The sequence below is a fragment of the Odocoileus virginianus genome, chromosome 8 (genome assembly GCF_023699985.2).
Source record: "Odocoileus virginianus isolate 20LAN1187 ecotype Illinois chromosome 8, Ovbor_1.2, whole genome shotgun sequence".
NCBI lineage: Eukaryota > Metazoa > Chordata > Mammalia > Artiodactyla > Cervidae > Odocoileus > Odocoileus virginianus.
This window is the reverse complement of record NC_069681.1, coordinates 74,322,841-74,346,854: the sequence shown is the minus strand read 5'-3', so window position 1 is coordinate 74,346,854 and position 24,014 is coordinate 74,322,841. Positions and strand designations below refer to the sequence as shown.

Below are 24,014 nucleotides of genomic sequence, written 5' to 3'. Positions count from 1 at the left end.
ACCTCCCTGGGTTGTAAAAGCATCAATAACAAGCAACTAGAATTCACAGCAGAACTTGAGGGCCAAGAGATTTTAATGTGAGCATTCTTACAAACTAAATACAAGAAATAAATACCATTCAATCAGACCACAAGGGGGAAAACACCATCAAAAGAGACGTCAACAAGTATGAGTCTACTAATACACCCAACAGTCCCACTGTTTTCATTCATTTCCATCACTTCGGGGGTAAAGCTAAATTAACAGTAATACTAATAATTTTTGATTCATAACCCCACTATTTCCAAAGGTCAAAGACAAAATGAGTATGACTTTATGTAACATATCATTACTTTTAGGTAAATCTTAGCATGCAATACCCTGAGAAGTTTATAAAATCATGCCTTTCCATCCTTTCATTCAAGATGACATCTAATAACATGAAGGCTGGGGAACACAATGTTACCCTTCAAAAAAGGAATTACTTTAACTATTTTTAAAGGAATTACTTTAACTATTCAAGCGTATCAGCATCAAAATGAGAGCTCCTAAAAGGTACAATGTCACAGCCTCTTTCCATATATACCATAAGGCCATGCACATCTGAATATAAATGACAAATACCACCATAAATAAATAGAAACAAACACCAAATTTAGAAGTGATGAGGTCAAAATGGAGGAATGAACACATTTAGTATCTACTATACAAACAACAGATTCAAATAGAAATGTGAATCCTCACAACGATTCTATAAGGTAGGTGATAAAATATTTCAATCCTGAACAACGGCCTTTGAACTGTGTAATCACTAGTGCAAATGAAAAAAAAAAAATCTCAATTTCACATACAGATTGGTCAGGCAGAGGAATAGGCAATCACCCTGAACAGAGACTAAGATGAAAGCGAACTTGCATTTCAGTGAAAAACAACTGCTAATCCCAAGTCTCAGGTGACCCTTCATCTACAACACCTGTTTGGTGTTCAGACTGAGGCCATAAGAAAAACACAAAACAGAGCTTTGTCACCTAACAACAGTGTCAAGAAGTAAGACTACCACCAGGTCAGAAGACTGAAAAATATCAAGAATATACCAATAATGTTAAATTTTTAATTAAAAAAATAAAAGATCCTCTAAGATAGCAAAAGAAATCACCACCCTATGTTCCAAATCAATTATGATAATTAAATAGTAACATACAGTGGCTATAAATCCCAGATAACCTATGATCAATTTTTCAAAATACATAAAATTCTTAAACTACTACAAATTTCACATATTGCCTAAGAAAGGAAAATTAAACATGACATTTAGAAACAAGCAGAATACCTTAATTATTGGGTACAAAAATAAACATGCCTAGTCACACATACTTATAATTCAGTTGGAAAAGACAAACAGGTAAAGAAGTTTAAAACAGAATGAAATAACAGTTAAATAATATCGAGTACTGTGAAAACAGTAAAAAAAAAAAAAAAAAAAAAAAACCAGAAGGCATCAAGATGTGGGTCTTGAACTGAGAAGTCCAGTTCTAATACAAATAAAAATTTAAGAATCTTAGACATACAGGGCAGAGCAAAGAACAAGTGAGCCGAAAACAGGGGCTCACAAGGAGCAGGACTGAAAGAGAGTCAAGCATGAGCTGGGGAAGGAGACTGAAATGAAAAGGCGGCCTGCAGTACAAAGTACGGGCTGAGACCTCCGGGTGTGGTGATTAAGGAGACCTCTGAAACTCTGAAGGTGTCTTAATGCCTCTGGTATCTTTGCATGTAGATGTATATCCTTTTGTCACTGAAGATTTGGCCTGCCTAGATCCGAGTGTTTTTCCCTTCTCCACATACACAAATTTCTGGCAAAATTTTGATCACACCAAACTACAAGCATGGAAGGAATAAATGGGTTTTAAAGGAATCAGAGAAAAGACTAGACTCTATTTCTAGCTTCACAGAAGCAGTAGTGGAGATCAGATAGATATTATCAATATTTCAAACAGCCATGTGAAAAATAAATTTAGCCTCCACCATAGTTACTTATTAGCTACTTCCAGTTTCTTTGATTCTCTAGTTAGTATAGTCTATATTTAAGAAGAATCACTGTTTCACAAATGTCATGTGTTCAAGTAGACTCTTTCATATCACAAGATTCTTGGTAGAAAATAAAAGATTTACGTAGCAAAAGGCTGGAAATCACAGGTCTCGCACTGTAAAGAACAAATGCAATTATGAATGATCCAGGTAGAAACTTTCAGAGGAAGTTTTTGTTGTCACTTGGGTTTTTGCTTGGTCTGGGGTTTGGTTTGGTTTGGTTGTTTTGTTTTCAGAAGTAAAAAAACTTTTTCCAAAATCTGTCTTCCAAAAAGATGCTGGGTCAAGACTAAGAAATCAATGCAAAGAAATATCTAAGGTTCCAGAAAGAAAGGCAGTGAAGTGAACTGTCACCGAGAAAAAAAAAAGATGAACCATGAGGAAAAAAAGACTGACCTTACAAATATGGTAGAGTCACACATAAGCTACATGCCTATACACAGTAGAGCAAGAACTATGTCACACATATATGAGGAGATTCTGAAGCCTGACACACATGGCTTCAAATTTCTGCTCCTCCACTGACCACTGTTTAAAGTTAACATTACTTAGCTTCTCTAAAAATGTTTCTTAAGAATAACGACTGTCCGATAAGAGACCAAAAGAGACAAAATATGTAAAGAGCTTAGTGCAGTGTCAGGTACAAGGGAACTATTTAAGAAACACAACTATAATTCTAAAATAAAATACAGATAAGTATTTTTCTGACTTTAGGATTGAGAAGACTTAAGCTTTGAAAGAAAGGAAACAAATGAAACAGGAAAGATGAATATATCTGGCTACACAATACTTTAGAGATTTTTATCTGTGAAAAATCCAAACTACTTAAAAGTAAACAAACATACAAAATTAAAAAGAATCCATATAGAACTGATTTATGTAAGCTATTTTTCTTATAGAACAAAAAAAGATAAAGACTCCAACAGAAAAGAAAACTGCACTGACATACTCTTTGCTCTGAATAAACAGCGCCAGGTACCCAATCTAGGAATCCACAGACAGTAATAGACACCACGTGACTGATACTGTACGGTACCACTGTCCCTCCAACATCAGACTAAGCTAATAAGGCATTCCTTATGTCCCTTAAAAGTGGGGGAAAAAAAGAAAAAGAACTATTTCAACTATTTGAAGCACAAAGTAGTATTAGTATTTGAAGTATTAAATTCAGATAACATCAATTCAGTCTTTAACACACTGAATGCAAATCTATTACCATGTTGTTAGTTGCTCAGTCCTGTCTGACTTCTTTGCGACCCCGGTGGGTGCTGCCTGCCAGGCTCCTCCATCCATGTGATTCTCCAGGCAAGAATATTGGAGTGGGTTGCCATTTCCTTCTCCAAAATCTATCACTAGCTTTTTAAATTAAAAATAAAGCATATTCTAGAACATATTCTTATACTAACTTAATGATTTTCCAAGCCATGCTAAAAAGAGGTACCTCAAAGCTACCACAGAGATAAGAGGGAAGGACAGCCGCGGGCAGGTGGGGCAGTCAAGTGTCCATGCCTCTGCATTACCCATGTGTCCCCTGAAACCAACACGTAGTTCTAGTTCCACCTGTATCTGTTCTTAATTAATTGGGACCCAATTTATTTTCAGGCTTTCTTTTTAAAACTGAAAAATAATTCTAACAGTAACCACATCAAATCTCTCTACTGATCTCAAAAACAAAAATTCAGTAAACTATATTCTTATTCATAAATGACATATCCCAGACTTTCCACCGGGGATTTTAAGTATTTGATTATGTGGATCCCCCCCACCCCGCTCATTTCCCTATTTTTCCTTATATTTAGAAAAAACACTACCAAAGTATCAGCGACATGTGCAGTATTTTCAGAACAACTTTTATTTCTGTGCCCAAGGCAGCACAGATACTGGTATGGTATTAACATTAAACAGAACAAAGTACTGTGAAATCTCTTCATAATACAAAGCTGGTGACAGAAATAAAGCCAAGTTGTTAATTTTGTAATTTTTCTGACTGTGATGTGTAGATGTGGAGTTACAGACTTTTGACTAGCAATATATTAAAAACAATACGAATTTACTCAGGAAGTTTGGGATGAAAGATACTCCACTTCCAGCCAAACTGAAATTTTGATTAGTAGAGCTATCCATTTAATACAATTACCAATGTCTTTATGAGACTATAATCATTATAATCCAAATTAAAATGGGATATAATCCAAACTATTCGGTGGGTACTTCAGATTCAGTCATACAAGAGCTAGCCTGTGAGTTATAAAAATTCATTTTCATTAGCACAGAATATGCAAAGACTGAAATGCATCTATGACAACAAACTACTGAAGTTGGCTTCAGAGCCAACACTTGACAAGCTTGTTTAGACACAATTTTTAATCTCCTAGTAAAAATGTACAAAAAGACAACACATAGAGCTTTCTGTTATTCAGACTCCAAATAATTGAGATTTTCTGTAATCAGTTTTATAATATGACTTTTTAATGTAGTACCCTGAACAACTTTGTGTATTAAAAATAATTAAACTGCATTGTTAACAAAATCCAACAGGAAAAACTAAATTTAATGAAAGAATAGGAACATAAAAGCAGAGAAAGCGCAAAAAAGCCACAAAACAAAATCATAGTTAATGGGCCACTAATTTTACTTTGATAAAAAAAAAACCCTAAGTGTATCAGCTAAGCCATCCAATCTCATACCCACCACCCCACACAGAAAGCAGCCAATATATTCACTTTCAAAAATGTCTATAAAAAGTATTTTTACCTGTAAATTGTTTTCTGTGACTCTGTTCCACCAAACCATATTGATGGGTACTCCTGATTTACACCTGTCAGCAAGGCAGCCAATAGGGTTCTTTGCTTTTCGTGCCTTTGATCCCATCGGAACTAGCCTCTCCTCCAGCATCCCCAGGCGATACTTCCTTGGCTAGGAAAAAGAAGGAAAGAAACCAGGCCACTCCTAACAACCCCCACACTAATCTAAGCTAGTAACTAACACACAGAAAGTATCAGGAATGGTGGACTAGGAAACAAGTAAAATTTCTGAGACACTCCCTCTAATGTCCTTATCACCACCCACCATTCCCCATCCCCACCCCAGAACATACACATCTCCAAAAGAACCCACAGTCCTAACAACAATATTACAGAAAACAACAGATGTTTTAGTGAAATCCATTATAATCTGAGTTTATTAAGACTTTAATGAACAGAAGTTAACTTATCAGCAAAGTAAAGGCTTTCCAAATTTTTTCCACTGGCACTTACCTATGCTCAATGCAATATGAAGAAATGGCTTCAAGGGCACAAAATACACGTAACAAAATTCTTCATGCTGTATCTTTTTCTGCTCCCCATCTCACTACCTTATTTCCTACTGAGAACTACTCACTTAAAAGCAGCAGCTAATTTCTAAGGAATGGACTTTTTTTTTTTCAATTTTAAAACTAGGGCAGAGTACCAATTGATCTATCATAAGGTGTTCTTCAACTTGTACTCAATGAAAAGAAATAATCTCAGACTTTAAAAAAATACACAAATTTCACTAGTCATAAATCTCAGTAATTTGAGCAGATTGATACTAAATAAACCATCTAATAAGAGCAAGAATCATTGGATAACATTATAATAAAGGTAGTAAATAATTTTAATAGTGGTTGGCTGACAGTTTCCATCATCTTCCTTCTATTAATTATAGCAAATCTGTACTAAATTGCATCTTAAAGAGAAATTGCAATTTTTTTTTCCTTTAAGGAATACTGATATATATTCTTGGGAAGGTATCTAATTTAAAACTTAAAATAAGAAAATCTGTCTTCACTCATTGTTCTGTCTTAAGACTGCAGAAGTAAACAGCTAAAATTAATTTTCTTCAGAAATTAAACTTAGAATAGCCACTAGACTACCCATCTACCCAATAATTACAGCAGTGGGTAAAGTTTCATGAAGCTACAATATTTCCACCTCTGTGCAATCTTGAGCCAATTCAATTACTCTCTGTGTCGACATCACAGGCAACTTTTGTGAATGAGAATAAAAATATTCTCTTCACAACCAAATTACAAATGAAAGAATTTTAAAGCAAGTTATTTCTAATAACATCGCTCACAACAAATGAGGCTTTGACATACAGCAAAAATAATACAGCCTTAATTAAGCCTTCACTAATTTAAAATTTGTGTTTTAGAAAATGTTTGGGCTAAACATTATCTGATCAAAAAAGTTCAACACATCAAAGAATATTTATTTAAACAAAATCACAACCTGTCAAGCAGGATCTATATAAGGACACCCAAACTCCAGTCACACATTTGAAAGCAAGAGAATTATTGCTTTAAATGTTCTTTTGTTATTTAGATCCTTCATAAATCCAGACTTGTTTTTGACCCAGTTACTACTTTAGTGAAATTTATTCTTATGGTAGTTCATTAAGCAACATAGAAAAAAGGTTTAAATGAATCCATGTATGATTCTCCCTCCCCAACAGCTCTCATATGTTTCCTGTTTTTCCAAAGAGGAATTTATTATTCCTCTCCCTCCACCCCATCACGCCCAAAACTTTTAATTAGCCCAAGGCCTTTTCTCTTAGGTAGAAGAGATCACCAAACTTGTGTCATTACAGATTTAAATTCTTCAATAAATAGCCAGGGATTAAAGTCTAATCCAAAAGTAAACTTTCCATGTGATACTGAATAAAACGGTCTAAGGTAGTGATACCATTTAAATACCATTATAAGCAACAAAAGACAAAGGACACCTGAAAGATGGCAGCAATACAAAACACAATGTAGAGGCAAGAAGATGACAGATAGAAGTCCCATTACAGATAACATAAATTACGGTAAAGTCTCATCTATTTCCAAAGTATCTGAACTATTATTTATCCCTTGAAGGAAAAAAAAAAAGTAGGCATGTGAAAGCCTACTTTGTATCAAGTACTTGGAAAACAATGACGACTAAAACACACACCTTTCTCTCCAAAAGAGGACATAACCTAGTAGGTAACAAAGTTGTGCAAACTGAACACTCACTGTGATATTAAAAATACACATGTAATAAAGGTACCAAAAGAAGAAGAGAGGCAAAGAAGCCTTCACAGAGAGGATGAATGTCTGAGCAGTGTTGGAGGAGTGTGTCTAGATAGGAAACAAAACAAAACAAAAAACAGACTGAGCTAGGGAGAAAGACGTATTATAGGCTAGGAAAAATGCACTTGAGGAAGCATATAGGAACTGTGTTGTTGGGGAAAACTGCAAGTTTTCAATCTATGATTAACAGAGGGCCAACCGTGAGAGCAAAAGATGAGGCTTGAAAGCAATTTTTTAAAAAATCATGTATTGTTTTGTATCATTTGCCAAAGAGTTTGGACTTCATTCCATGGTGGAACTCTTGAAAGCTTGTGAATGAGAATTAAAAAGGCACAAATTCATGGACTCCAGCTATAAATTCAGGTTAGAGTTTCCCCAAACTCAGCAATACAGACTTTGGGTAATTCTCTGCTGGGAAAGGTTGTCCTGGACCACTGTAGGACTTTTACCAGCATCTAACCCAGTCGTGACCAAAAATATCTCAGATGTTCCGCAGGAGCAGGGGGACAAAACTGTCCACATCTGAGGACCACTGATGTAGGTAAAGGACAGGAGCTCAACAGAAACAGAGGTGAAGGCCTGGTTGGGGAAAGGGCTGCTAGCTTAAAAGCGACTATCGGGATTAAATGAAAGTAAGGGGCTACAGGAAATAGAAAAGACTAATGGAAGATGAGGAAATAAAGGACAAACACAATTTTATAGGAAACATTATTTTGCCCCTAAGTGTCCTACAAGATCCAAACCCCTCCCCCAAAGCAAAGAGAAGCACAACTCTCCTTCTCTTTCCCTTAGGTTCCAGCAATCCTTTCCGAAACCAATCTTAGAACGTGATGGTCAAATAAAGAGGTATGCTTCCTGATTGATCTCCACTCTTGACAGCCTCCGGCCAGTCCAGTCTGCTAGTTACTATGAAAGGGAAGCACTCTGAAATGTCATGTGCTATTGGTAAGTAACCAGCTTTTCTGCTTTACCTCCTAGTAGGTCAACATTTGGAGAAGGGAAAGGCTACCCACTCCAGTATTCTTGCCTGTAGAATCCCCATGGACAGAGGAGTTTGGTGGACTTCGGTCCATGGGGTAGCAAAGAGTCAGACATGACTGAGCGACTAAGCACAGGTCAACATTTAAACATAAAATCCCCAATCTCTTGAGAATCCTGTACGCAGCTCAGGAAGCAACAGTTAGAACTGGACATGGAACAACAGACTGGTTCCAAACAGGAAAAAGAGTACGTCAAGGCTGTATATTTGTCACCCTGCTTATTTAACTTATATGCAGAGTATATCATGAGAAGTGCTGGGCTGGAGGAAGCACAGGCTGAAATCAAGATTGCCAGGAGAAATATCAATAACCTCAGATGTGCAGGTGACACCACCCTTATGGCAGAAAGTGAAGAAGAACTAAAGAGCCTCTTGATGAAGGTGAAAGAGGAGAGTGAAAAAGTTGGCTTAAAGCTCAAAATTCAGAAAACTAAGATCATGGCATCCAGTCCCATCACTTCATGGCAAATAGATGGGGAAACAGTGGAAACAGTGGTTGACTTTATTTTTCTGGGCTCCAAAATCACTGCAGATGGTGATTGCAGATGGTGATTTCATTCATTTTAATGAAATTAAAAGACGCTTACTCCTTGGAAGGAAAGTTATGACCAACCTAGACAGCATATTGAAAAGTAGAGACATTACTTTGTCAACAAAGGTCCATCTAGTCAAGGCTATGGTTTTTCCAGTGGTCATGTATGGATGTGAGAGTTGGACTATAAAGAAAGCTGAGTGTGGAAAAATTGATGCTTTTGAACTGTGGTGTTGGAGAAGACTCTTGAGAGTCCCTTGGACTGCAAGGAGATCCAACCAGTCCATCCTAAAGGAAATCAGTCTTGAATATTCATTGGAAGGACTGATGTTGAAGCTGAAACTCCAATACTTTGGCCACCTGATACTAAGAGCTGACTCATTTGAAAAGACCCTGATGCTAGGAAAGATTGAGAACAGGAGGGGAAGGGGACGACAGAGGATGAGATGGTTTGATGGCATCACCTACTCAATGGACATGGGTTTGGGTGAATTCTGGGAGTTGGTGATGGACAGGGAGGCCTGGTGTGCTGCAGTTCATGGGTCACAGAGTCGGACACGACTGAACTGAACTGAGAACATATACCTTGTCTCTTTCTCTAATACATAAAATTTTTACTTTAAGTCTCAAGATTCACTACAAAATTGACTGATTTTTATCATTCTTCACAAAATCTGAATAAACAGCACAATAAAATAGCTGAAAATAGTTTTACCCTTTTTTATTGGGCATTTAAAAAATAAACTTAGGGCCTGAACAAAAGTTTTCAAAAAGAAAAAGTTGGAGAATGTATTCCAGACTAGCACTCCTCAACTGTCATGAACACACAGAACATTCTGAAAGTGAAAGTCGCTCAGTCGTGTCCTACTCTTTGTGATCCCTTGGACTATACAGTTCATGTAATTCTCCAGGCCAGAATGGAGTGGGTAGCCATTCCCTTCCACAGGGGATTTTCCCAACCCAGGGGTAGAACCCAGGACTCCTGCATTGCAGGTGGATTCTTTACCAGCTAAGCCACCAGGGAAGGAACATTGTGGGGATCTTGTTAGAATGAAGGTTCTAACTCAGAAGGCCTGGAGTGAAGCATAAGACTGAATTTCTAAAAAGCTCCTGGGACTCTGAGTGCTGCCGCTGGTCTGGTGACCACCTTTCCAATAATAAAGTTCTGGAGAAATGTCAGGGAAAGATCTGGATAAGTAACAGTTCATAGTAAAAAAGAAGTTCAGGCCACCCCCCCCAAAAAAGATAGAAGTTCAAGTAGCTAACATCCCAACTCCTTCTACCTTGCCCTAAATACTCAGAGCCTTCAAGGCCATTACTGATAACCCACAAAGCCCTGGCCCTTCAAAATTTCTGGTCCTGGTCCAGTGGTTTAGGACTAAGGGAAGTCCACTCTCATTCCTAACAAAAACATCTCTGGACTACATCAAAAGAAACAATAAAAGCTAATTTTTAGAACTGTTTTATTTCAAAAACTTAAATGTACACACACCTTTTTTTCATTCATTCATTCATTCACTCACTTAACATTGCAGCATAAATATTTTTGCCCTTCCTAGAAACACAACGATGATCTATTCTCCCCCTCTAAAAATTTCACAGTCTAGCAAAAGAAAAATCTATAAATACCACTGCTTATATAGAAAATGTGGTTACAGACCAATTTTCAGAGCACAATTCTTTAGGTAAAACTGCAAAACAGCATCACCTCTTTGATACTTTACAGGTCTTGTTATTATATATCATAATCTATATTATATATCACCATCTAATTGCTAGTCATAATCTATATTATATATCACCATCTAATTGCTAGAGAAACAAATTAAATAATAATAAACTAGAGAAATCAATGCTATCCTAGGATAAAGTTCCCAATGCCCTGAATTTTAATAATCCCAAAAACAGAATAACTATGCTTTCACTATTTATACTCAGAATCAATGAAGGATGATTTATCTAAAGTTACGATGAATGACCCTTTTCAACAATTTGCATTTAATTACTTAGAACATGTTCGCATACTTGGAAAAGAGTAGTATACATATATGAAATATTATCTCCCTTCAGACAGTATTTAATGAACTATTAGCTCATTGACTTTTGCATGCAGTAACAACTCAGCAACCTACCTCATGCCATTCCTAACAGTGTGAGGTGCACTAACAAAAACCTTTGGTCTAAAATTTACTGTGTATTTATTTGAAAATCAACTTTCATTTCTCTTTTAAAACCTCTTCTCTATACCCTGGGATCCAACCAGGCAGGATGGCTAAGGAACGAGCCATAGCCGTCTACCTGCAGGTTCGACTGCTCAACAGCAGAGAAGAAGCACTTGGAAAAGATACTCAAGTTTACTAGAAAACTGACAATAATACAATTTATCAGGTTGATGGGAGTAAATCCTTCAATTTTGATCATGTCTTTCACAGTAATGAAACTACTAAAAATGTGTATGAAGAAACTGTGGTATCAATTATAGATTCTGCCATCCAAGGCTAAAATGGTACTATATTTGCCTATAGGCAGACTGCTACAGGAAAAACATATATTATGATGGGTTCACAAGAGTATTTGGGAGTAACACCCAGGGCAATTCATGACACTTTACAGAAAATTAACAAGTTTCCTGATAGGGAATTTCTCTTATGTGTGTCTTACATGGAGATATACAATGAAACCATTACAGACTTACATTGTGATGCTCAAAAAATGAAGCCTTTAATAATTCGGGAAGACTTCAACAGGAATGTATATGTGGCCGACCTGATAGACGTTGTTTATACATAAGAAATGGCTTTGAAATAGATCACAAAAGGAGAAAAGAACAGGCATTATAGAATTACAAAAATGAATCAAAGAAGTAGTCTGTTCTCATACCATTTTTAGGATGATTTTGGAAAGTAGAGAGAAAGGTGAACCTTCTAATTTTGAAGGATCTGTCAAAGAGTCCCATTTGAATTTGGTTGATCTTGCAGGCAGTGAAAGGGCTGCTCAAACAAGTGCTGAAGGTCTGCGACTCAAGGAAGGCTATAATATAAATCAAAAAAAAGCTTATTTATTTTGGGACACATGATCAAGAAACTTAGCGGTGGACAAGTTGATGGTTTCATAAATTATCAAGATAGCAAATTAACACAAATTCTCCAGAATTCCTTGGGAGGAAATGCAAGTGATCAAGAAACTTAGTGATGGACAAGTTGATGGTTTCATGAATTATCAAGATAGCAAATTAACATGAATTCTCCAGAATTCCTTGGGAGGAAATGCAAAAACACGGATTATCTGCACAATTACTCTGGTATCTTTTGATGAAATCCTTACTACTCTCCAGTTTGCCAGCACTGCCAAATATATAAAGAGTACTCCTTATGTTAATGAGGTATCAAGTGATAAAGCTCTCCTGAAAAGATATAAAAATGAAATAATGGATCTTAAAAAGGAATTAGAAGAGGTTTCTTTAGTGACTCGAGCCAAGGCAATGGAAAAAGACCAACTGGCCCAACTCTTGGAAGAAAAAGACCTACTTCAAAAAGTCCAGATTGAGAAAATTCAAAACCTAGCACAGATGCTGGTGACCTCGTCTTCCCTAGTATAACAAGAATTAAAGGCTAAAAAAACCCAAAGAGTCCCTAGGTGCATTGGGAAAATTAACAAAATGAAGGACTCAAACTACATAAATAAATTTAACATGCCAATGAACATAACAGAAACACATAAGGCTGCTGTAAGTTTAGAAGAAACTGATAAATCTCTGTTCAGAGTCTGATATTTTCAGTAACACTCTTGATACATTAACTGAGATAGAATGGAATCCAGTGACAAAGCTACTAAGTCAAAGTGAATTCAATTCACTTTGTGCTAACTATGATAACCTGGTATTAGACTATGAACAGTTAAGAAGAGAAAATGAAGAAATGGAATTGAAATTAAAAGAAAAGAATGATTTGGATGAATTTGAAACTCTAGAAAGAAAAGCAAAGAAAGATCAAGAGAATGAACTAAGTTCAAAAGTAGAGCTGCTTAGAGAAAAGGAAGACCAGATTAAGATGCTACAGGAATATACAGACTCTCAGAAGTCAGAAAGTATGAAAATGGACTTATACTCATTGGAAAACACTAAAGATCTAAAACAAATGAAACAGACTCTGCTTGATGTCAAAACTGTAGCTCTTGATGCCAAAAGAGAATCAGCCTTTCTTAGAAGTGAAAATCTAAAGCTGAAAGAGAAAATGAAAGAACTTGCAAGTACATGCAAGCAGATGGAAAATGATATGCAGTTGTATCAAAGTCAGCTGGAGACGAAAAAGAAAACGCAAGTTGATCTGGAGAAAGAATTACAATCTTCTTTTAGTGAAATAACAAAACTCACCTCCCTTATAGATGGCAAAGTTCAAAAGATTTGCTCTCTAATATGGAATTGCAAAGAAAAATAACTTATCTGCAGAAAGAACTGAATAAAGCAGTCGAAGAAAATGAAGCTTTGCATAATGAAGTTAATTTGATGTCAGAACTGAAATCCTGACCTTCAGAAATAGAAATGCTAAGGAAAGAGATACATGATAAATCTGAAGAGCTCTACATAGTAACATTAGAAAAAGACAAATTGTCTTCTGAAGTAGTTGATAAGGAAAACAGAATTCAAGGTTTACTTGAAGAGTAAATTGAGAACACTAAAAATGACCTACTAACTTCCCAGTTGAGTTGCAAAAGCACTGATCAAGAATTCCAAGATGTTAAAAATCATCATATTGAATTTGAGCAAAAGTATAATAAGATCCTTGAAGAGAATGCAAAATTGAATCAAGAAACAGGAAATCTCTCTAAAGAAGCTCAAGAACTTGGTTTAGATTTGGAGGCTTTGAAGACAGAGCTCTCTCACAAAACCCAAGAACTTCAGCAAAAAGCAACTGAGAATCAAGAAAGATTACAGGAAGTGGAAGAGCTGAAGGAACAATTAGAAAGTAGAGATTCTAGGCTGCATATTACAGAAAAGGGAGAACACACTGATTACTGAGAAACTTCAGCAAACCTTAGTACAAGTAAAAACCTTAACCCAAGAAAAAGATGATCAGAAATGATTCCAAGAGAGCCTACAAGCTGAGAGGGACCAACTCAAAAATGACATTCAGGATACTATAAACATGAATAAAGACACCCAGGAACAATTACGAAATGCTCTTGAGTCTTTGAAAAAACACCAAGAAACAACATGCTAAAAATTAAAATTTCTGAAAAAACTTCCAAAAATTTACATATAGAAGAAAACTCAGGAGAAACTAGGGATGAATTTCAGGAAAAGATGGTTGGCATAGATAAAAGCCAAAATTTGGACACCAAAAAAACCAAGCTCTGACTGCAGATGCTGAGGATAATGAGCTAACTGAGCAATAGAGAAAGATATTTTCTTTAACACAGGAGAAAAATGAACTGCAACAAATGTTAGAGTATTACAGCAGAAAAGGAGCAACTGAAGACTTGACCTAAGAGAAAACACTGAAATGACCATTGAAAACCAGGAAGAATTAAGAATTCTTGGAAACAAATTTAAAAAACAACAGGATACTGTTGCACAAGAAAAGAACCATACCATTAAAAAAGAAGAGCTTTCTAGGACCTGCGGAAAAACTAGCAGAAGTTCAAGAAAATCTAAAGGAAAAGATCCAAGCATTTCAAGACAAACAAGAACAGTCTTCCAATATGAAAGAAAAAGACTGAGACTAAGAAGATAATGAATGAGATGAGCAACTGAAGGAGTTATTCAAAGTCAAAGACTCAGCATTACTAAAGCTAGAAATGGAAAAGCTCAAATAGTCTGAAGACTTCAAGAAAGTCATGATGAAGTGAAAACTGTAGCTAAGGAGAGAGCTGACCTGCAGAGGCTACAAGAATTTCTTCAATGTGAAAAGACCCAACTCCAAGAAAACTTAAGAGAAATGGCAGCTAAATAACTAGAAACCGAAGAGGAACTTAAGTTGCTCACTGTCACCTGAAAGGACAATTATTGGTAAACTGAGAGTGGATCTATCAGAGAAAGAAACTAAAATATCATGCATTCAACAGTAATTAGAAACAGCAAATGATGAATTACAGAAAAAGATGCAAGAGCTTTATGAGAAACAATTTATTACCATCAAAGAAATCAGTGAGATTCAGGAAAAAAATGAATGAACTGGAACAGTTAAAGAAACAGCTCAAAGCCAAAGATTCATCACTATGAAGAATAGAAAGCGAAAGGCTCAAGTTGACTGAGAAAACTTAAGGCAAGTCAAGAAGAATTAAAAACCATAATTAAGGAAAGAGATGAATTGGAAAAGGTACAGGAGGCCCTTCAAAAGGAAAGACACCAACTCAAAGAAAACTAAAGAAACTATAGCTGAAGAACTGAAAATCAAAGCAGAACTAAAAGCTACTTATATACTTCTAAAGGAGTAGCAAGAAACCATCAATGCAAGGAATAGTTCAGAGAAGACAGATCAAGGAACAAATATCCAGAGAGTCTCAGGGAATTCAGATGCTGACTTACAGGCAAAGATTCAAGAACTTCAGGAATAAGAACATCAATGTCTTGAGATGAAAGATGTCAGTGAGACTCGGGGAAAAAATATGTGAAATGGAAAACTTGAAGAAGCAACTTGAGGCCCAAAAGTCAACTCCAGAAAATACAGAATGGGAAAACATAAAGTTAACTCAGAGACTCCATGAAAATCTTGTAGAAATAAGATCTGTTACAAAAGAAATAGATGGCCTTAGGAATACGGAGAAGACGCTCAAAGTAGAGATAGACCAGCTCAAGGAAAACCTAAGAGAAACAACAAGTAGAGACCTGGAAAAATGAGAGGAACTAAGAACTGCCCAAATGAATCTGAAAGAGCACCAAGAAACTATAAACTCAGAGGAATTGTTTCAGAGAAGATAGATGATATATCAAATATCCAAATGAATTTAGAAACACAAATACTGCCTTAAAAGCACAGATCCAAGAACTGCAGGAGGAAGAACATCAAATTCTTAAGGTAAAAAATTATCTCAGTGAAAATATATATATCAAACAGAGCAACTGCAGAAGCAATAAGAGACCCAGAATTCAGTCCTGGAAAGCACAGAAACAGAGAAGTTAAGGTTGACTCAGAAACTTCATGAAAATGATGAAGTAATAAAATCTGTTACTAAGGAAAGAGATGACCTAAGAAGAATGGAGGGAACCCTCAAAATGGAGTGAGATCAACTCAGGGAAAGCCTCAGAGAAACAAAAGTTAAAGACCCGGAAAAACAAGAGGAACTAAGAATAGCTGAGGTGCATCTGAAGGAGCACCAAGAAATTATTGATAAACTCAGAGGGATTGTCTCTGAGAAGACAGAATACCAAATATGCAAGTGGATTTAGAAAATTCAAATGCTAAATCACAAGGAAAGGTCCAAGAACTGAGAGCAAATGAACAGTGACTTTTTAAGTTAAAAGAAGAAATTAGTGAGACACAGAAAAACAATGTTTAACATTGAGCAACTGAAGAAAGAATTTAAGGCCCAGAGCTTAACTATGAATAAAATAGAAATGGAGAATTTAAATTTGGCTCAGAAGCTTCATGAAAACCTTGAAGAAATGAAATCTGTAATGAAAGAGATAGCCTAAGGAGTGTTAGAGACTCTCAAACTGGAGAGAGACCTACTCAAGGCAGACCTGCAAGGAACCACAGTTACAAAACTGGAAGCACACAAGAACAACTAAAAATTGTTCATGTGCATCTGAAAGAACACCAAGAAACTATCAATAAATTCAGAGAGAGTTTCAGAAAAAAAATCTCAGATTTCAAATATTCAAAAGGATTTAAATAAATCAAAAGATGAATTACAGAAAAAGGATCAACAGAACCACAAAGAGGTAAAATATGAAAAAAAGTTACTATGTGATGGAAACCAACACCTTACAGGAAGCCTGAGAGAAAAGTGCTTTAGGATAGAGCTTCTCAAGAGATACTCAGAGATGGATAATCACTATGAATGTTTAAATAGATTGTCTCTTGACTTAAAGAAGGAAATTGAAACCCAAAAAGAGCTTTCAGTTAGAGTAAAAGCAAACCGCTCACTTCCATATCCACAAACCAAACAAATCCAGAAACTTCTTACTGCAAACCAGAGGTGTTCCATGGAATTTCATAGAGTCGTGACAACACTTCAGTATGTGCTAAGCTATGTTGCAAGGACAAAGGAAGAATAACATGAATCCATCAATAAATTTGAAATGGCTTTTACTGATGAAGTGGAAAAGCAAAATGAACTGCTAATGGAAATATAGCACCTTCAACAAGATTATGATGTTATCACCCGGAGAATCAAGGGACCTCAAATTGAGCCAGAGCATGGATCTACATATCTGAGAAATTCTCAAGGATTTCTCAGAAAGTGATTTCCATAGCATAAACACTGAATTTCAACAAGTACTAAGTAACAGAAAAAAAATGACTCAGTTTTTGGAAGAGTGGTTGAAATGCTCATTTTGATATAGAAAAGTTTAAAAATGTCATCCAGAAAGAAAATGATATATTTGTCAAGTGAATAACTTCTATCATAGCAAAATAATTCCTATAATGAATGAACTAACAGAGTTTGAAGAAAGAAATGCTACCATAGTCAAAGAATGGGAGCATAATCTGAAATCAACGAAAGAGAACAATGAAAAACTAAAGTTTATACCAAACTTTGAAGCTCTCCCTGGCCTCTGGTGCCCTTGTTAATCCTACTACACAAGGCAGGCAATCTCAAGTCACATCAAGAGCTACACAGCAAGCCACAGAGAAGATTCAAGAGCTGGAAACATCACTACAGAAAGCTAAAGAAAGTGCTCTGCATACGGAGGGCAAGATTACAAAATTGCACAAAGAACTCGAGATGACTGATGACATAACAGCAAAACTTCAACAGCAAGTTAATGAATTAAATGAATGCCTTAAAAAAAAAAGATTCAAGTACTTCAGGACAAAGCTGCTTTAAGAGCTAAGCCTTATAAAGAAGAAATTGAAGATCTCAAAATGAAGCTGGTGAAAATAGACCTGGAGAAGATGAAAAGTGTCAAGGAGTTTGGAAAGGAAATTGTTTCAACAAAAGCCACTGTAGAATATCAAAAAGAAGTTATAAGCTATCGAGAGAAAATCTTAGAAGAAATCAACAGGCCCAAGATACCTCAATGGTATCAGAACATACTGATACTCAGCCTTCAAATAAACCCTTAACCTGTGGAGATGGCAGTGGCATTGTGCAAAGCACTAAAGCTCTTATTCTGAAAAGTGAATACATAGAGCTAGAAAAGGAAGTTTCTAAGTTAAAGCAGCAAAAGGAACAGCTAGTAAAGCAAAAGAATGAACTGTTAAGTGAGGTCAAGACATGGAAGGAGAGAACCTCTCTTAACAAAGAGAGGTTCACAAAGAAGTAACTTGTGAGAATTCTCCGAAGTCTCCTAAAGTGAGTGGGACACCCTTTAAAGAGAGACACCATATGTCTTCTCAACGCAAGGAACGGAATGTCCAAGATCCTGTACGAAAGGAGTCATCGAAATCCTGGTGTTTTGATAACCGACCAAAGTCTCTGCCTGGAGAAGGAAATGGCAACACACTCCAATATTCTTGCCTGAGAATCCCATGGACAGAGGAGACTGGTGGGCTACAGTTCTTGGGGTTGCAAAGAGTCATACATGACTAAGCAACTAACACACAAAGTCTTTGCCAGTACCTCCTCCAGTTCACTATTTTGATAACTCGGGTTTAGGCCTTTGTACAGGAAAATAAATTCCTGAAGCAGAGACCGTGGATCCCCAGCCAGGTTCTTGGCACATGTCATCAGGAAAAAATGTGCCTGAGTGCAGGACTCAGGAGACTCTCCTCTGCCACTTTTCTGGTGGCCCAGCATTCCATGTTTGGAAGTATCTGTGTTTATGTCTTTATGTGTCTAATCCCTGGCAGTCATGTCACAATCCAACTTAATTTCAGTTCAGTTTCCACTCTGCCACTATAATTGGAAGATGAAGGAATGGGACAAATTCCCATAATCTAGAATGGTGATAGCAACAGACCTTCTTGAATGTGATAATTCTTTAGAACTTGAACAGTTTTATTTATTTACATGCTTTATAAAGAATAAAGTTACTGAAGCGAAAAAAAAACAAAAACAAAAAAACACCTCTTCTGTCTCACAAAGGTCTTCCCTCAATTAATTAAACATCCTGGTGGCTTAGCATATTTGTTATTATGAGAACTAAATGGATGATTACATTTACATTAACCATCAGTGGTTAATCTAAACCCATTGGGAAAAAACAGACTAACTGACTAAAACTATTTGAATATTTAGAATCACAATCAAATATTTAAAATTAGCTAATTTCCATATAGACAAAGGGAACTACCTCTACTTATTAATTAATTAGGTGTGTTGACACACCTGGACTTTAAAGGCTTCTATACCTAATTAATTTAAATCTAAAACTATAAATGATTATAAATTAGACTCCATTCAATTTTCTCCATGTGTAAAAGATTTAAAAATCAAAAGCAAAACCAAGTCAACCTCAAAGATCACGCTGCATTTTGTCCTGCCATTCATTACCAGCAACTGTAGGCTTTTCACAGAAATATATTAGGTCCCTTACTTTTCATTGTTTAAATAAAGCCAGTTATAGGATGGGATGGTGACTAGGTCTATAGAAAGTGGGTCTATGGAAAAACAGTCAGTCATTAGTAAAGACTCATGGGCAGGTAAACATCTGTAAATGAAAAAGACCTTTTAACTTGTGCAGTCAATACAGAAATCATACACAGGTTGAGAAGATGAAAAGAGAGGATACTGCTAGGTAAAAAGTAATCCAAATCATATCAAATGTAGCACAACAGGCGTTACACAGACACATGGAAACATATTTTTTAAGCTCTACTGAGTAAAATCTTAGGAGAAGAAGCCTGAGATATTATTTACATAAATTTAAGAAAGCCTAAAAGCAGTCATTACTTCTGTTTTTAAAATTCAATGTTACAATGTAGTTTTATGCCACCAAAACTGAGATCAGTTGTTAAGACCACATTTAATTTCTAAAGATCTGGAACACCAAACTACAACTTCTTTTATTCTTCTGCTTTAGAATAGAACCAGAAAACAAGATGTAGAGAAATAAAATACCATGCCAATGTTATTAAAATCTTTTAAGTGTGAGTAATGTTGTTTTAAATCATAAGTTATTTCTACAGTAAACTATCATGTCAATAACCATGAAAATTTTTATATTAACTTTAGTGTCTTATCAAAAGCAATCATCATGCTAAAATGCCTATTTGCTTATGAGCAAAAGGTTCCCTTCTGATTTATGTGTCTCCTCTCTTAAATTCAATCTTGAAATGAAGCAGAACATCTTCAGCAAGGCCCTTTACTATGACTCAACTTTAAGTAGTGGTTAATCAAAAGTAACCCAACACTGAGAAACAGATAAACAGATGTTTCTAAACTGCAAGACTGTAAGCAGCATAAGACTGAAACTACCACCATCTGACAAGCACAATGCACTATGGTAAGCACTTCACAGCATTAATATTACGTAATATTCAAAATTCTGTGAGACAGACAGGATTATAATACCAACTTTAGAGATGAGAAGGATGGTTTAGAAGAGGCTGAAATAATCTGCCTAGAATCTCAAAACTAACATAAGGTCATAAGGTCATGCTGCAGAGCTTATACTCAACTATGGTATTCTGCCTCAATCCAAAAAAACTTATTCTACATTCTATAATATTCCTTAACATTCTAACATAATGTTAACATTACAACATTAATATTATTCTAGCTACTCCTAAAATGACCAAATTCCTAAATTAATCTTTCTTTGAATCTAAGTGGCATGGATGGGATCAATGAGAAACAACAGCTGCAGAGACTTTATTAAGCCACTCTACCCTCCCCACTTTCAAAACACAAGAAAAACAAATCTTGAGAATTAAATAGTTGGGAAAACTTACATAGTTTTGGCTAAATTTAGCTTTAAGCTTAGGCTAGCATGTTTGTGCATGAGAATTCTAAACTGATCTTTACTCATTTATTCCTGACCCCAACTTCCTAAGAGAACAGAGATGAACCATCAGTAATGCCAAGCTCTTAGCATCAGCTACAATGCTTTGTAAAAAATACAATGTCCGAAGTAGAGTGTCAAGAAGCCATTCTGGCTTCTTCTTCTTCTTCTTCTATCTCAGAATGATCTACTAAATGCATCAGTTTCCAATGCAGTGGCAAATGCAGCATGGTTTTACTAAACTGTCATTATTAGGTAAGAATCAACTCAAAATCCCAAAAGCTAAAGCTAAATAATGATTATTATCAAAAGCAATGGACATGAGTTTGCGCAAACTCCCGGAGATGGTGAAGGACAGGGAAGACTGGCGTGCTGCAGTCCATGGGGTCGCCAAGAGCTGGACACAACTTAGCAACTGAGCAGCAACAACAGTATTAAATACTGCATACAAAAGCCATGCTGCTTCAGTTCACGTGTCTAAATACAGTAGTGAGATAAACACCAACAAACCACACACATCTTTAAAAAAAAAAGCCTCCAAACAACTCATATTTATAAGATTTTTTTTAAAAAAATCAATAAACAAAATTCCCTTGAAATCATCAATTTTGAAAACTCTTAACAAAAGCGAGCTGTCACTGTACAGAAGTACCAATTATAATAAAGTTCAGAAAATAAGTGGCTGAACTCCTAGCTTGTTACAACAAAATTTAATTTCCTCTATCCAAGGCACACCTCTATCTAAACACAATTCTGGAAGTTTATCCTGGATGACTCTTGATTTACGAGGAAAAGAAAGTTAACTCAAAGTTGAGTCATTTTCTACAGGAACTATCATTTTTATAAACAAGTTTCTAATCTAATCCATCATTTTAAGAACAGACTGGGGTCAAACAATAGGATGAATGGCACATTTAAGTCTGAGGATTCATATGCAGATGAGAGAGAAAACGCAACTGTCTGCTAAGGGAAGCTGAATACTGTAGGTCATTAGCCATAAAAATGTTAGTGGATTCACATTCCATAAAAACAACGACAACTCTTTCAATATAAAATCACCAATTCATCAGACAGGGAATTACCATGTTATTTTAACAAAAATGAGCTTAATGTTTCATTCTTTTTTAAAGTACTTAATAACATTCAGTATGACATTTCAGAACTAAGAGCATAGATGCTTAAGTATCTAATAAACAAAGAGTTTACAACAAATTTAAGAAGGATAGTCCAACAGAAAAATAAGCAAGTGAAAGTGAAGTCGCTCATTGGTGTCCTGACTCTCTGCCACCCCATGGACTGTAGCCTACCAGGCTCTTCTGTCCATGGGATTTTCCAGGTAAGAATAGTGGTGTGGGTTGCCATTTCCTTCTCCAGGAGATCTTCCCGACCCAGGGATTGAACCCCGGTCTCTCGCATTGTAGGTAAGCATTGTAGGCAGACGCTTTACCGTCTGAGCCACCAACCAGGGAAGTCCAAAATAAGCAAAGGACACACACACACAAAAATCCAAGGTCAAAAAGCATGAAGGAGAAGCTCAACAGGACCAGTAATCAAATGTTAACAGTGCGGGGCTTTTGACTATAAAATGACAATGAAAGATTTTTACATCTGTTTTCAAGGCTATTGAAAAATCAGCACCCATGAGTGGAAATACAAATTTGTGCAGCATTTCTGAAAAGTTATCTATCAATTATTAAATGCTTTATTTTGTATTTTTCCCTAGAAATTTATACTGTGTAAAAAACTTACACTGAGATAATCACATAAATGAAAAAACAGACAGGCATAGGTCAGTAAATGTTATAATCTCCTTCTTGGCATGTTACCAGTGGTCTCTCTCTCCACTACTTCATTTTTCACCTTATAGAAGACTCAGTGTTTCTCCTTCTCTCCTAGATTTTTGTTTTTCTCTGAATGTAATTTAATATTATCTATAGTAGTCCAAGTAAATTACTTGATGTCTCTAAATCTCCCATTTCCCAATCTGTGAAATGGAAAAAACAATGTCTCTCAAAGAACTGTTGGGGTAACTAAATGAGATAATGAAATTATAAAACATTTAATTTTATAAAAGAATTACCATAGTACCTGAAACAGATATAGAAAACCACTGTCAACATAAATAAAGTCAAGTTTCTGTCTGTCAAGGCATCACTGAGAAAATCCCAGATGTACTTTCACCAAATTTGACAGATATGTTTGAGAAGCTAACAGTTATGTGGGGAGGAGTGAAAAATTCAAATGCTGGAGGAGGAGGGATCTGAACATTTCAAAGAGAAGATGAACATTCTCAGAACAACTACAAGAGAAGGCCTTTCCAAAGGGTAAATAACACAGTCTGATCCAGCATGAGCAGCGACAGATATTCACTCATTTAATAACAGTAAACAATTCCCAAACAAGACTAGAAAGGTTTGACTAACATCATGTTTTACCAATAATAGCTACGGTTTATGGGGCATTTCTCATTTAGTCCTCACAACAACTCAACAAACCAGGTATTAAGTGCAATATTTTTCTCATTTTGCAAATGAAGATACAGAAAGGTTTAACTAAACTTAAAGACCCAATCAGTGTATATTAGGAGATTCAATTCAAACTGCCTGCCATCCAACTTCCAACTCTAAAACCTTGACTACTGTTCAACGCTACTGAATTATTACTATTCGTAACAGTTTGCTCTTAAGAAATAAAAACTCACCATGAGCTCTGAGCAAGCTACAAACAGGAACCAGGATGCTCCTCTGAACTCCAACAAGTATACCATACATATCCCTAAATCTAAAACTTGAGCACGTTTCCAACGGCATATAGCAAAAGGAGGTGAACAGAGGATTAGCTGACTCCGTAACAGAAGAATAGCTCAGAGGGTGTTAATTTGGAATTCTGAACACAATTTTCCATCGGAACATTCCTGTACAACACTCATGGGGAAAAGACCCCAATGTGGCTCACCTGGAAATCTAAATACTAAGTAAAACAACATCTGAGAATATAGTAAATGTTTAGAAATGGTTTCACAGGTGACACTTTGTATTGTGATACCCATTAAGATTTATTTTTCAATGTCTTCTCCATTTTCTCCTCATTTCCCCCCTGACCCCTCCCGGCCCAAGATCAATACTTGGTTTCGTGTTCAGCAAGTCTAACCATCTGAAGGATTAAGGAAGGATTTACATCCAGATTGCCTATGCCACAATCCTATAGATTTCTCCAAATTCATTTTAGCTCTCACCAGTTTGTCAGTCCTATT

At 36.0% G+C, this 24,014-nt stretch overlaps 1 protein-coding gene and 4 pseudogenes across 9 annotated transcripts in view; 4 read left to right on the top strand and 1 right to left on the bottom strand.

The window, feature by feature from the left end:
• Window positions 1–24,014, bottom strand: part of PAN3 (poly(A) specific ribonuclease subunit PAN3) — a 120,311-nt gene that overhangs the window by 73,336 nt on the left and 22,961 nt on the right. For 6 of the 9 annotated variants that reach the window (XR_011489104.1, XR_011489103.1, XM_070471728.1 and 3 more), the window contains exon 5: window positions 4,819–4,980. The exons of the other annotated variants lie outside the window; for them this stretch is intronic. Coding sequence is in view for 4 of the 6 variants with exons in the window: in XM_070471728.1 (XP_070327829.1) it covers window positions 4,819–4,980 (162 nt within the window). In the remaining 2 variants the exon portion in view is untranslated. The remainder of the gene's footprint in view (window positions 1–4,818; window positions 4,981–24,014) is intronic. 9 annotated transcript variants of the gene reach the window in all.
• LOC139036368 (centromere-associated protein E pseudogene) lies at window positions 10,972–11,788 on the top strand (annotated as a pseudogene).
• On the top strand, window positions 11,879–14,430 carry LOC139036367 (centromere-associated protein E pseudogene; annotated as a pseudogene).
• Window positions 14,535–15,142, top strand: LOC139036366 (centromere-associated protein E pseudogene; annotated as a pseudogene).
• Window positions 15,293–19,865, top strand: LOC139036365 (centromere-associated protein E-like; annotated as a pseudogene).